The following is a 13,165-nucleotide window of genomic DNA, read 5'->3' on the forward strand; positions in this document are numbered from 1 at the left end:
TGACGTGGCTATTCACGACAGGGTCTTAAGGTCGACACAAGCATTAGGTCGTCAATGGGAAGGTCATCAGTCAAAAGGTCGACATGTATTTTTCACTGTTTTTTTGTCCAGAATGTCGACCAAGTCAACATGCACACTGCCATGCTCCGGTCATGGTTCCTTACTGAACTCGGCACACTATTTTAATCTCCCACCATGCCGTAGTGGATGGTAGGGCATGAAATAGTTCCTATCAGCTAAAAAATGCTCAAAAACTCATTTCGCCCTTTTGACTGTCGACCTAATGCTTGTGTCAACCTTCTGATCCTATTTCAAGTGTCAACCTAAGTCCTGTCCACTTTCAGTAGTCGACCCAATGAATGTCGACCTAAATATGGTCTAGCGCATGGGTCTTCAAACTGTGGCCATCCAGATGTTGTGAAACTACAAATCCCAGCATGCCTTGGAATCGGTACATCTGTCAGAATGAACTTAGGTCTACAGTCATTAGGTAGACCCCATTAGGTCGACTGGCAGGAAGGTCGACCTGAGTTAAGGTCGACATGGAAAAATGTTGACATGACTTAAGGTTAACTTTGCATAAAGGTCGACATGAGGAAGGTCGACTGGTCATAAGGTCGACATGGGTTTTTCACTGTTTTTTTATCCGAAGGTCGACACAGTCGACATGGACACAGTTGGCAATGAGAATCGGACCCTCGCTTTGCTCGCAATGCATCGGGCACGGTGGCTTGCTTCGCTCGCCACAGCTTTAATAACCTCCTCCACGCCCTAGTGGATGGTAGGGCATGAAATACCGCCTGTCGGCACATGTCGGCTCAAAAAAACAGTGAAAAACCCCATGTCGACCTTATGACCAGTCGACCTTCCTCATGTCGACCTTTATGCAAATTCGACCTTAAGTCATGTCGACCTTGGCCCATGTCGACTTAAAGTCAGGTCGACCTTCCTGCCAGTCGACCTAATGGGGTCTAAGTTCATTCTAATAGATGACCGCTTCCCATCTGGAGGGCCACAGTTTGAAGACCCATGGTCTAGCTAATGGCCGTATACCTTCTAATTTCAGCCAGAGAGTAACCCTGAAACCCCAATTGTTGCCAGTTTGGGGCAATTTGGCCAAAATAAATCCCTGTTTACCTCCTAATGGTAACAATCATTGAATTAAACTTATCCTTGTACACATGAGTAATTGGATCATTAAAAAAAAGTATGTATCCTCCTCCTGAATGTGGTTGGACTGTTCTCATTCACAGTCCCTAAAAGGATACATTTGCTGTGTGGTTTTGTGTGGATGTGGCTATGCAAATGAAAGGGACGGGGCTTGTTGTAATATATATATATATATTTTGTTTAAATGAAGGGTACGATTTAAACCTCTTTTGTAAATGGAACTTCATTTAAATAAATTGGCTATTTAGACCGGGATAGTTTACAGCCAGCCGATATATATTGTGCAGGTCGGCGCGTCTATGCAAGCAATATGTTTGTGAACAAAACTCGCTGACATATTGCGTCGGCCCAGCAGCACAGCCGACAGACGATATTATCTTCGATATATTGGAGTATTAGGCTGTGTGTACCGGTGCTCCGCAGACCCCTCATGTACTTGCTGCTGGGACTGACGTCACAGCTGGATGGGCAAATTCAGCTGCTGCCCAGATGCATGTAGGCACCGAGCATCAGTCAGCTAATGTATATGTTTACCTGGATCAGCCACCGTGTCGGCACAACGGCGGGTCTGCCGACATCTTGGTCCAGCATTAATAATCTCTTCCTAACTGAAAATCGATTCCAATCACTAGAGATGACCAAGGTTCTCTTATGACTTTTTTCCAGTGAATTCTGTAGAATTCCCACCTAGCTGCTAAACATAGACCCCTCATTGTTTCAGATCCCTACTAAGTTTTAGTTAATAACTTCCAGTGATTTTCCTCCAAGATGACTGGATAATGGCAGCAGGCCCGCCAGAGACATCCTGTGTTTGTCTGCTTTAGAACAGTGGTGAGAGCGTCTTGTACAGGTCCTGATGTGACAGGACGGCCACTTAGCGAAAAACATAGTTAGGGCTCAGGAAAGCCAGGCACAGCAGCAGCATCACCTATGGGAAGACTCAGAGATGGGGAGTGATACTGTGATGTAGAAACTGAGACCTAGAACCATAATGGTTTTATTACAGTCCAAGCAAGATAACTAGTGCTAGTATTTGTTTGGGTCCCAAAAATCTAACTTTTAACATTTGTAATAATTTATACTAAGAAATTATTCTTTACTTGTTTAAAGCCCATCAAAATGGCAGCTTCTGCAATGTTCTTTCACTTTGAGCTGTGACAGTTTTTAGCCCACAAACTCTCCACCCCACCCCCAGTCACTATCTGCTCCTACCTCCAATATCTGTCTTCACACCGCTCTCCATATCCAGCAAGTTTGAAACAGATCAGTGTCCCTGCGAAAATTGCTTTCACTTTCTGTTATGACATCTTTTAGCACACAAAGGAGTAATTTGGTCCGGTGAGTGGCCTCTATTGATCAGTGGCGGTACTTCACCTCATAGAGGTGAGGAGCTGTTAACCATATCTAATAAGTTTTAAAATTGCGCACTAAAGTGATGACATCAGAGTACAGTGATTATTATAATCAATGGCTTGTGAGGGGACGGGTCCAGCAGAACTGGAGATCATTAGATGCACCTTTAGGTTTATCTGTGTTATATACAGGAGCAGTGTTTGTACACATTTGCAAGGTCTGCAACCTAGAACCCTCTATGGCATAAGATGGTCAGTGATTGACACTCTAATAATGTGGGGTGGGGTGGGGCAGCGAAGGCCTCCAGTTGCCAAAGTGGAGGCATTTCTCTGCTGTTATGGTGGTGGATTGAGGCCAGGATCTCTGTCTGAGGAGTTGTGGCATCAGTCTTGCATGAACCCTGGGGTCACGCAGCCGCCCAATAGTGTTGCAGATGAATCAATGCTATTATTATCACTAATGCATATATCAGGACCCCTTCTGCTACATTACCTTATCATAGCTACCTTATTTCACAGAAGCTGCTCTAACCACATCTGAATCAAGCTCTCATTTTAATCACCGTTTACTACCTGTTCAGGGTCCTATGACAAACAAACCGGTCAAACGCTGGACACAGCCTTAAAGGATTTTTAAGCATTTTGCTACTAAGGTTATAAAGAAATATTAATGAAGAGTCAAACATATAATAAGCAATTGGTATTGAGGATAAAAATAACTCTCTAGCTCCCCCTGTTGGCCATTCTCTATGATCACATGCTCCAGTTCTCCACTGCTGGATATACAGTACACTGTATCTTAAATAGCTTTTAACCTCTCCCCAATGCTCGGTGACTTAAAAGTGCTCACTTGGGATCAAGCGTTGGATTTATTTGAGTTTTATTTTAGTATCTGTGGTCTGTTAGCTCTGTGGGGCATAAATCTATTGATTTATATCTTCTACAGCTAATTACTATATCTAATAGTGCTTGTGAATAACTGCCAGCATACTTCAATGCATATATGGTCATTACAACAGATTTTTAATAATGATATCTTTAAAAAACACACAGTGTCTTGGCTGCAGTTCTCCCTAGAGTCTGGCTTAATGTATTGTAAACGTGCAAAAGGTCAGCCCTTGGTGTACAATAGACCATCTAGTCTTTGATGCATGTTTCCTCTGACTTTCCGCTCGCTCACTGTCCCCTATGCTCCCTCTCTGGCTCCCGTTCAAACTCTGTGTTTCTCCTCCAAGTATTGTGATCTACAAGAAGCAGCTTCATGCCGGAGCGATAACAGCTGAGGTTGGGTTGTCAAATAACACACAAATGTGTCAATATCTATCCAAATAGAGAATTCTAGTTCTGTTTACAGAATTCCTGCTTTCTTTATGTAACAAGGACATCAAAATGCAGTAGTGGCGGATCGGGGGGGGGGGTCTAGTATCTCCACAATAAGACCTTTTCAGCGTCTCTTTCTTGAGACCCGTGACATTGAATTATTGGCAACCGGTTCCCATATATAGCAGCCGATTCCTGCTGTATATATATATTGAGATCAGATAAAGAGCATTAGAGACTTGACAATTGGGGCAGCATTTCTAGAATGTCTGGGAGACTCCGGAAAAGGGCAGAGCTCTCCCCTTCTCCTGGGACAGTAGATGAGCCTCCTAGACCCACCATCACCCCAGAGAATTGTGCAGTACGGGGCTTTTGATGACAAAAATCTGATGTTTCATGTAACATGACATTGGCAAACACAGGGGGGTAGGTGGTCCCGTTGCCCGGAGACCCCTTAACCACTGCCTGGCCAGCAGACACTACATGCAGTATAAATGGTGGAATGGAAATGCTGCACATGCCCAGTGACAGCTGGTGTGTTTGTCTGTGGACCCAGTTGCTCAATCATCACACCAGAGAGAGAGAGTCTGGTAAGTGGGTTACCAGGATAACTGGGCCTGCATTTGTCCCATGTACTGTATTACATAAACTGCACTTTGGTGCAGACTAAAGCTTGTTTCCGGCTATTTGTGCATCCTTTATGGGCCGGCTACAACTGATTTAAAATGAAACATTTGGAAACCCCCCCCCCACAGAAATGAGTCCCTTGTGGCATGTATTATAGCTATGACTACACATAAAGGATGTCACTCTTCCTATGGGACGGTATCACTTTTCCCATGATAAATGGGATGATATGATTAATACTATACTGGATATCCTCATTTAATCTGTTTTTATTGTTCTATCTAGATGTCCGCCATTGAAACCATGACAGAAAAGCTGGAAAGTTTTGCCAACTTGAAAAGTGACACAGGGAGTTCGTTACAGCCCCTCCCACATCATCCGTTCAACTTTCGCTCTCCACCCCCAACTCTATCAGATTCAATCTTGCGGAAAGGAAAGGAACGCTATACCTGCAGGTATAGTACATTAGAATGCCATTATGGTGGTACTAATCACAGGAGGGTCAAACTTCAGTTAAAGTGATGTTATTATATTTATTATTATTATTTGGTCTTTCACATAGTAACTTAATTTATGAGTTTAAAGCCAAAATCTCAAATGGAAGTTTTGTTCTTCTTGAAATAGTAAGTTAATTACATTTTCTTAGCAATCCTCCAACAAATTATCTCCTTTCAAACTCTCTCTGGAAGGAAAATAACTATGTCTGCCAGGTACAGTCTGCTACACAGGCATATAATATATATACCATGTGACTGTGGTTTCCATGGTATACCATGTGACTGTGGTTTCCATGGTAGTCACATGGCAGTTGAGAGCAAAATAAACAATAACAGGCTGGAAAAAAACAAACCAGTGAGAAATGGTAAACATCTCATCATTCCTTAACAGTACACCAATGATTGTTAACAAACAATGTTTTCCAGGAATTGCTCATTAGTTATTTATTGGTTCATAATCATTTAGCATTCCATATTTGCAGTATTTTATTCTGCATAAAATGCACTTTCCATCACACACACAAATATTCAGTTGGCAAGTGTAGGATGAATACAGTAAGGATGGGTTTACTGCAAATGCATTATACCTAGATACAGACATATGCTCCTGTTAGGAGTATCAAACTGTCATACAACATGCCCACTTATGATTGTGACAGTAATCATCAGGCACTTGTGATTGGCTGATTGCATCTGGACCCCTCCCACAATTTGTATCTTTATTTCATTGTATTTACATGGGAAATGCAGGTAAATCTGTTGTCCATACTGTATTAGTGTTCCCGTTGAGTAAACCAGGTACATATCTAGTGTTTTCTCCTTGGATGCTTTGAACTCCGCACAAACACTTCCCACCTGCATGTATTATATGAAAGGTATCCAATGCTCCATGAGTTTGTAGAGGTATAGCACAATCACCACTAGAGGGCAGACCTAATTACTATAATGTATTCTCTCAACACAGGAGCCTTAACTTAATAAACAGGGCTTATTTTCCCCATTGGAAATACCTAACTGCTCATTTTCATAGTTCAAAGGCTTAGAGCAGGGGTTCCCAATCTTTTTCGAATCACAGCACCCTAGAGTATCAGACTTTTTCCACGGCACCTCTAGGTCCTCCCAAAAAATTGTCTAAAATGAAGTGGATTGTGCTTATATGCGACTCTTAGGGTCAGTTATGTGGTAAAGGGCAGGATTCGCTCCTGATTGTACATATTTTATGATTGGCAGCCGCCAGCAGTGGTTTTGTCCATAAATAACTGACATTTATTTGCACATATTTTTCCATACTCGTTATTAACATGGCGTTACACTCTCAGTAATGTTAGTCAATCAATGTATGGTGTCTGCATTCTACTCTTACCCCTCCTTGAGATTAAGCATCTTCTGTTTTATGATTAGGTACTGTGGCAAAATCTTTCCACGCTCAGCAAATCTGACCAGACATCTCAGGACCCACACAGGAGAGCAACCATACAGGTGGGAGTCACTGCCTATTGGCCAAATGCTAAACATCCACTGTTTACTATGTACCATACATATTCTGTTGCGATACTGTAGATGGGACTAGAAATTCTCCCATCTGATAGTCACTACCACTACACCCCGTGTACAATAGTCATGGATTTATTACCAATGTCCACAGTGCTAGTGTGGGTTGCATTGAGCTGGAATTTGATTTCCATCAGTGGTGCTATTGGTGTATTAACATAGACGGCATGACCCCACTCACTGAGTAGTAGCATTGATAGCTTGAATCGTCAATAAGAATTTCTGCCGTGGAACACTCTGGGCATCGGGCTTATCGTGGGAGATGAGTATAAATTAGCCCGGGAACTATGTATTGTTTGCGCCACGTTTGATAAGGGGGCGTGGCCCCGTGTCAGGTGGACAGGCCAGCAGTCCCAGTGGCCTGGTTTGGTATAAGGATAAGTTGACACAGCAAAGGTCGATATGCATTGGGTCGACCACTGAAGGTTGACATGTCTTAAGTCGACACCTGAAACTGGTCGGCATGCCTAAGGTCGACATGGATGAAAGGTCGACACAAGCATTCAGTCGACAATGGCTCGGTCGACATGGGTATTCACTTTTCTTTTTTTTGAGCCGACATGCTGACAAGCGGTATTGCATGCCCTACTATCTACCAGGGCATGGAGGGCAGCAAGGCACCATGCCCAAAGCATTGCTTGCGTAGCGAGCGTTGCGAGGGGACGCGGTGCACCGATATGGTGTACATTCGACCATGTTGACATTTAGGACAAAAAAAAAGAGTGAAAACCCCATGTCGACCTTTTGACTGTTGACCTCTTTCTTGTGTCGCCATTCCATCCATGTCTACCTATTTCAGTTGTCGCTCTAAGCCATGTCTACCGTCAGTGGTCGACCCAATGACCCATTCCCGCATGTTCTTGTGGCCCCAATGTTGCACAGCTGATCACTTCAGGGGGGGAATTACTAAGATGTGTATTCTACTTCACATTGATTGGTTGCCCATAGCATCGAATGTACTTATTTTTTTAGCACCCTCTAGAACAGGGCTGGGCAACTCCGGCGCTCTAGATTCTAATGAACTACACATCCCAGGATGCTTTGCATTAGTTTTGCTATGTGGCCATGCTGAAACTGATGCACGGCATGCTGGGATGTGTAGTTCATCAACATCTGGAGGGCCGGTGTTGCCCAGCCCTGCTCTAGAAGATAGTAGACAGGATCTGATTGGTTGCCCATAGCAGCATCACATCTTAGTAAATTTCCCCCTTCATGTTTATGCATAAGGAAAGACATCCAGAGTGTGTTCTGTTTTCACTGCGCTTGTACCAGAAATGTACTGTATGTGTGTTGTGTACGGCTTCATCCATGGAGATAGTTCTGCGTGTAATAGTCCCAGCCCCCTCTCTACTTTGTGGGATGTAATGTTTATAGAACAATTTAATTGTCATTGATTTTCTTTCGCTCTCTGACAATGCGACTGTCAGTGTAATTGTTTGGGAAGTTTCTTCTGTGAATGTCTGTTGTGAAATTCTGGTCTGTGATTTGTTTGGAACTAATTTATTTTTTTTAAATAATTTTGTCCCGGTAATTTTGCGTGCACGCCTTCCAGATCACAGAACTCAAGTGGGAACGCAAAAAAATGTACAAAAAACTTGGGATATAAAGCAGAGATGTGTGGTGACTAATGGGAAAAGTAAGAGGCCGCAGTTGGCAGTGTTTGGTAAACCTTGTGTATGTTGGAATTATCAAATTTGTTCCTAATTTGGTTTTGGAACATCCACACACGCTTATGAGGATAGATGTTCTCAAATTTGGCACAATTGTAAGAGAGAGAAAAAAATTAAATATCTGGTTAAAGAAAAAGGCCTTTAAACAATTTTTTAAAATGCACAAGTTTCTGAGCTGGGATGGACTTTCATGGAAATATGGCAGAGAGAAGTGAACAAAATAAGTAAAAAGTGTTGTTTTTTATCTTCAATGGGGGCTTTCTGCTGCCTGATACAAATGCCTATAAACCTCTAAGGCTTGGGCACTATAAAAAACACTGTATATTTTACAACAAGAAGGTACTACTAATAGATACTTTTACATAAATTGCCATTTTTATAGTTAGTTTGATTAATTTTGTTGCTGTCAAAAACTTGCCTTCTCTGACTGCCTGTCAACACATTTGTGCAGTGGTTAGTATTACAGCCTCACAGCACTGAGGTCATGGGTTCGATTCCCACCATGGACCTAACGGAGTTTATATATTCTCCCCGTGCTTGTGTGCGTTTCCTCTGGGTACTCTGGTTCCCTCCCACAATCCACAACTATACTGGTAGGTTAATTGGCTTCCAACAAAATTAACCGAAGAGTGAATGTGTGTGCATGTACATGTGGTAGGGAATATAGAGTGTAAGCTCCACTGGGGCAAGGACTGATGCGATTGTACAAATATTCTCTGAAAAGTGCTGCGGAATATGTGTGCGCTATATAAATAACGTTATTGACATTATCTGAATCAGGCATGTCCAAATTGTGGCCCTCCGGCTGTTGTGAAACTACACATCCCAGCATGCCTTGCCATAGTTTTAGCATACCTTAATAGAAAATTGTGGCAAGGCATGATGGGACTTGTAGTTTACCAACAGCTGGAGGACCATAGTTTGGACATGCCGGATTTAAATGGTTTAAATGTGATGTGACCAATTTAGACCAATCACATAGAAACTTTGATCAGTGTGGTGCAAGTTAGCTCAATCAAAGCCATTGCCTTACTGGCTGCTGTTGGCTGACTAGTAGAAGTCACACTGCACTGCATGTATATGCATTATTGGGACACTAGACACTAGCATATCGGCAACATAAGCTGTCACAAGGTTATATAGTTAACATATCTCAGCCAGCCTCAAGATGATGTTAATATGTGCTGTAACGGACGCCTGTCAGCAGGTACTGCTATTCTCACCATTAAAGCAAAGTAAACAGTGGATGGTAATAAGCGAGAGGAGTGATTTAAATAAACTGACAGGAATTAATCATTATCCTTATACATTTGTGGTGTAATAGACACAAGCGAAGTGTGGGGTACTGGGTAACATTTGCGCCAACTTCTTTTAAGAAAATATAATTGTTGGCAGTGTAACCTTGCCAGAAATGTCTTCATTTGTTACTGCGCTTTCATTGTATTTATGTTACAGTCTAGAGGTTATTTTTACGTTTCTGGCAAAAAAAAAAGTGCCATGTTTCACCACTGGGGAGCACAAGGCGGCAGATGTGGAGTACACTTCTCGGCTTGAGCCTGCTCGCTCGCCCTCTGTCAACTTTCTACTCTTGCTTGTTTGCCAGGTCACACGGTTCAATCACGAGGGGAATACGGGGGCAAATAATGGATGCAGAGGGGCTTATTTGGCATTTTTAACCAGGCTATGATATAATACAATATTAACTGTGTACAGTTATGTACAGCTACCTCTCATTTTCCCGGGACTGTCCTGCTGTCCCAACTGTGGCCCGCACTGACCGCTGCACCACTATGGCTGCTGCTCTGCTATAACCGCTGCAGTGCTACTGAAGATAGGATGTTGCCCATAGAAACCAATCAGAATCTATTTCTTAATTATTTAGCACCTTCTAGAACAGGGCTGGGCAGTTGTGGCCCTTCAGATGTTGAGGAACTACACATCCCAGCATGCCTTGCATCAGTTTCGGCATGGCCACATAGCAAAACTAATGCAAAGCATCCTGGGATGTGTAGTTCCTCAACATCTGGAGGGCCGCAATTGTCCAGCCCTGTTCTAGAAGATATAAGATATAATCTAATTGGTTGCCCATAGCAACCTACCATCTTCAATAAAACTCCCAAATAAACCCCTAAATGTAAATAATTAAAACGTTTTGCATTTTTATTCCCATCTTTCATGACATTTTTTGTTGTCTTTTGCTTTCCAGATGTAAATATTGTGACCGATCTTTTAGCATCTCCTCCAACCTTCAGCGGCATGTACGGAACATACATAACAAAGAGAAACCGTTCAAATGTCACTTGTGTAATAGATGTTTCGGACAGCAAACCAACCTGGACCGACACCTTAAAAAACATGAACATGAAAATGTTCCAGGTAAAGTGATAGAGCATAACGCAACTGCGCACGCATGATACGTAAGATAGTACAATCCACATTCTCCCACTCTGCAGGACATTGGAGCAAATGTGGGAGTCTGGGGGAATGGTAGCAGAACCTAATAATGACCCTGGGCATTAATATAACCTTTGGTATTTTTTATACACTGGATACTGTATGGAATACAGTATTACTATCTAACACTATAGATGGTCTATAGTGTAGGCTGTATGAAACATTTGAATAATATAAATAAGTAGTCAGGAACAGGTTAAACATATCATAATAAATACACAAACATAATAGAACCGGTGCTGCAATTTCTAAACTCACATTCTCCCAACACATGGTAAGGCCCCTGTCTCTTCTTCCTGGTAGCTGCTCTCTGGTCTAGTGTACTGATTGAGGACTCATACACACAGCGAACTTGATAGAAGAAACTGCTACCACTGGTTATTTGCAGCAGCTGATCTCTGTCCCTAACACTGCATAATGTGGTGGCAGCACTAGTAATTATATTATATGTCATTGCTATTGTTGTCATCAAGATACTTGCCAAGAGGAGGGAGGTTTTGGGGCAACAAGCGGAGTGGCGGCGCGTCATCTTCCTTATAGTATGAGCGGGACCCAGGGCGTTCAACTCAGGTTACCCTTCACAATAACCCGCAACTCTTCTTTTAACCCGGGTCGAATTGATGGGTTGCTGGGACCTCTCCGGTCACATACACGATGTTACTGTATAATGTCCCATTAAAATCCTATTTTCTCTATCATCCATATGGGAGTTTTCCAAAGGCCTTTCACTCCGCACAGTGGCCACACAGTGGGTCGACCTGGCAACAACCAGGGTCGTGTGAAAGGGGTATAAGTGACTTTTTAGCAAAATGTTTAATAAAACATCGTACTGTTCTTCATAAAGACCTAACAATTGGTTTGTTATACTTACGCTCCTTTCAATTCCTGAAGATGGTTCCAGTAGTTGACTCTTCTCCCTAACTGTTCTGATCTCTCTCTCTCTCTCTTCTATCAGTGAGTCAGCACTCAGGAGTAATTGGAAATCACCATGGAACTAGCGTTTCTTCCCCTAACTCTGAATCAGAAAACCATGCACTTTTAGACGAGAAAGAGGATTCCTATTTCTCAGAAATCCGAAACTTTATTGCAAATAGCGAGTTGAATCAAACTTCCAGTTTAGCAGAAAAAAGGTAAGAAAAAAAAAGTTTTGAGGATTTTTTTTGGTCCCTGTTAAAATGTAATCTGTTATGAGATACTGCCTCGGTTCTCAGCGTTACTTCATTTCCTCAGTGATTCAAAAATATTTTGGCAGGGTGAAACCGTGAATAAATAATGAGACACCATAAGAGAACTGTATTATGTCACCGTATCTTGTACGGGGGTGGCTGGATCATTGTGTTAAATCAGGCAATATGCACTTTAGTATGAAATGTGATGTTCACTGATGATAAGTTAAATGAAAGCGGACCCCGCTGTTCTGAGCCAGCTGCACTGAAATATGCTGCCAGTTCTACGCGGCGTTTCCTTCGTCTGGAACCAGAGACCACCAGGTGCAGACGATAAATCAAATAACTGGAATTAGGCATTCCTAAAAAATATATAATCTTCTTCACAAAAACATTATCTTCCTAAATTAAAAATCAAACACTGTTGTCCTTTTTTATATTGTTTTCTGTTAATACAATTTAGAGTTTTTCACGGTCCCTGACATCTCCCTTTTTGAGGATAAATTCAAAAACGGACCGTATCTGCAAATATAGCCTACTGTATATGTTTCCTGTAATGGCTTGCTGTATACTGTACATACTCTAATAGGGATGCGGTCATTTGGTCTACAGCATGATGGTCAACAGTCCATTAGGTCGACACCATTAGGTCCACTTGGGAAAAGGTCGACCTGGGTCTAGGTCGACATAGGAAAAGGTTGACATGGTTCTAGGTCGAAAGGGCATTAGTTCGACAGGTCATTAGTTCGGCTTTTCACTGTTTTTTTGAGCCGACATGTGCCAACGGGCAGTATTTCATGCTCTACCATCCACTAGGGCATGGTGGGAGAATAAAATAGTGTGCCCGACGCATAGCGAGCATATGCGGTGCACTTGAAACTGTATCCATGTCGACTGTGTTGACATTCAGGTAAAAAAATGTGAAAAACTCCATGTCGACCTTTTGACTGTCGACATAGACATTGTCGAACTAACGACCTGTCGAACTAATGACTTTTTGACCCAGAACTATGCCGACCTTTTCCCATGTCGACCTAACGGTGTCAACCTAATGACTGTCGACTATCATGCTGTAGACCAAATGATCCCAACCCCTCTAATAGACCATATCTAGTGCTTGCATGCATGGATAATTTGACATTGTTTGGGCCCTGGTACAACTGTCCCAATTTTTGCCTGACAGTCCTGTTTATAAGGGGGAGCTGTCCCACTGGCAGGTACCGGTGTTCCACGGTTGGGGGGGAGAGGGACTGCAGACATGCCAGCAGATCACAGAGTGCTGGGCCCATAGCAATGGCAAACGGGAAGGCTTGGTTCACTGGGGGTGTAATTTTGCAAACCACTTCCCCTTTTTTTAA

At 42.6% G+C, this 13,165-nt stretch overlaps 1 protein-coding gene across 10 annotated transcripts in view; it reads left to right on the plus strand.

Moving 5' to 3' along the window:
- The window catches only part of PRDM16 (PR/SET domain 16), a 478,584-nt gene that overhangs the window by 448,240 nt on the left and 17,179 nt on the right, over window positions 1-13,165 (plus strand). For all 10 annotated transcript variants that reach the window (XM_083162920.1, XM_083162922.1, XM_083162919.1 and 7 more), the window contains 4 exons: window positions 4,755-4,924; window positions 6,368-6,445; window positions 10,394-10,563; window positions 11,597-11,771. In XM_083162920.1, coding sequence (XP_083019046.1) covers window positions 4,755-4,924; window positions 6,368-6,445; window positions 10,394-10,563; window positions 11,597-11,771 — 593 coding nt within the window. The remainder of the gene's footprint in view (window positions 1-4,754; window positions 4,925-6,367; window positions 6,446-10,393; window positions 10,564-11,596; window positions 11,772-13,165) is intronic.

Source organism: Crinia signifera, chromosome 19 (genome assembly GCF_055691185.1).
Source record: "Crinia signifera chromosome 19, ASM5569118v1, whole genome shotgun sequence".
Classification (NCBI taxonomy): Eukaryota; Metazoa; Chordata; class Amphibia; order Anura; family Myobatrachidae; genus Crinia; species Crinia signifera.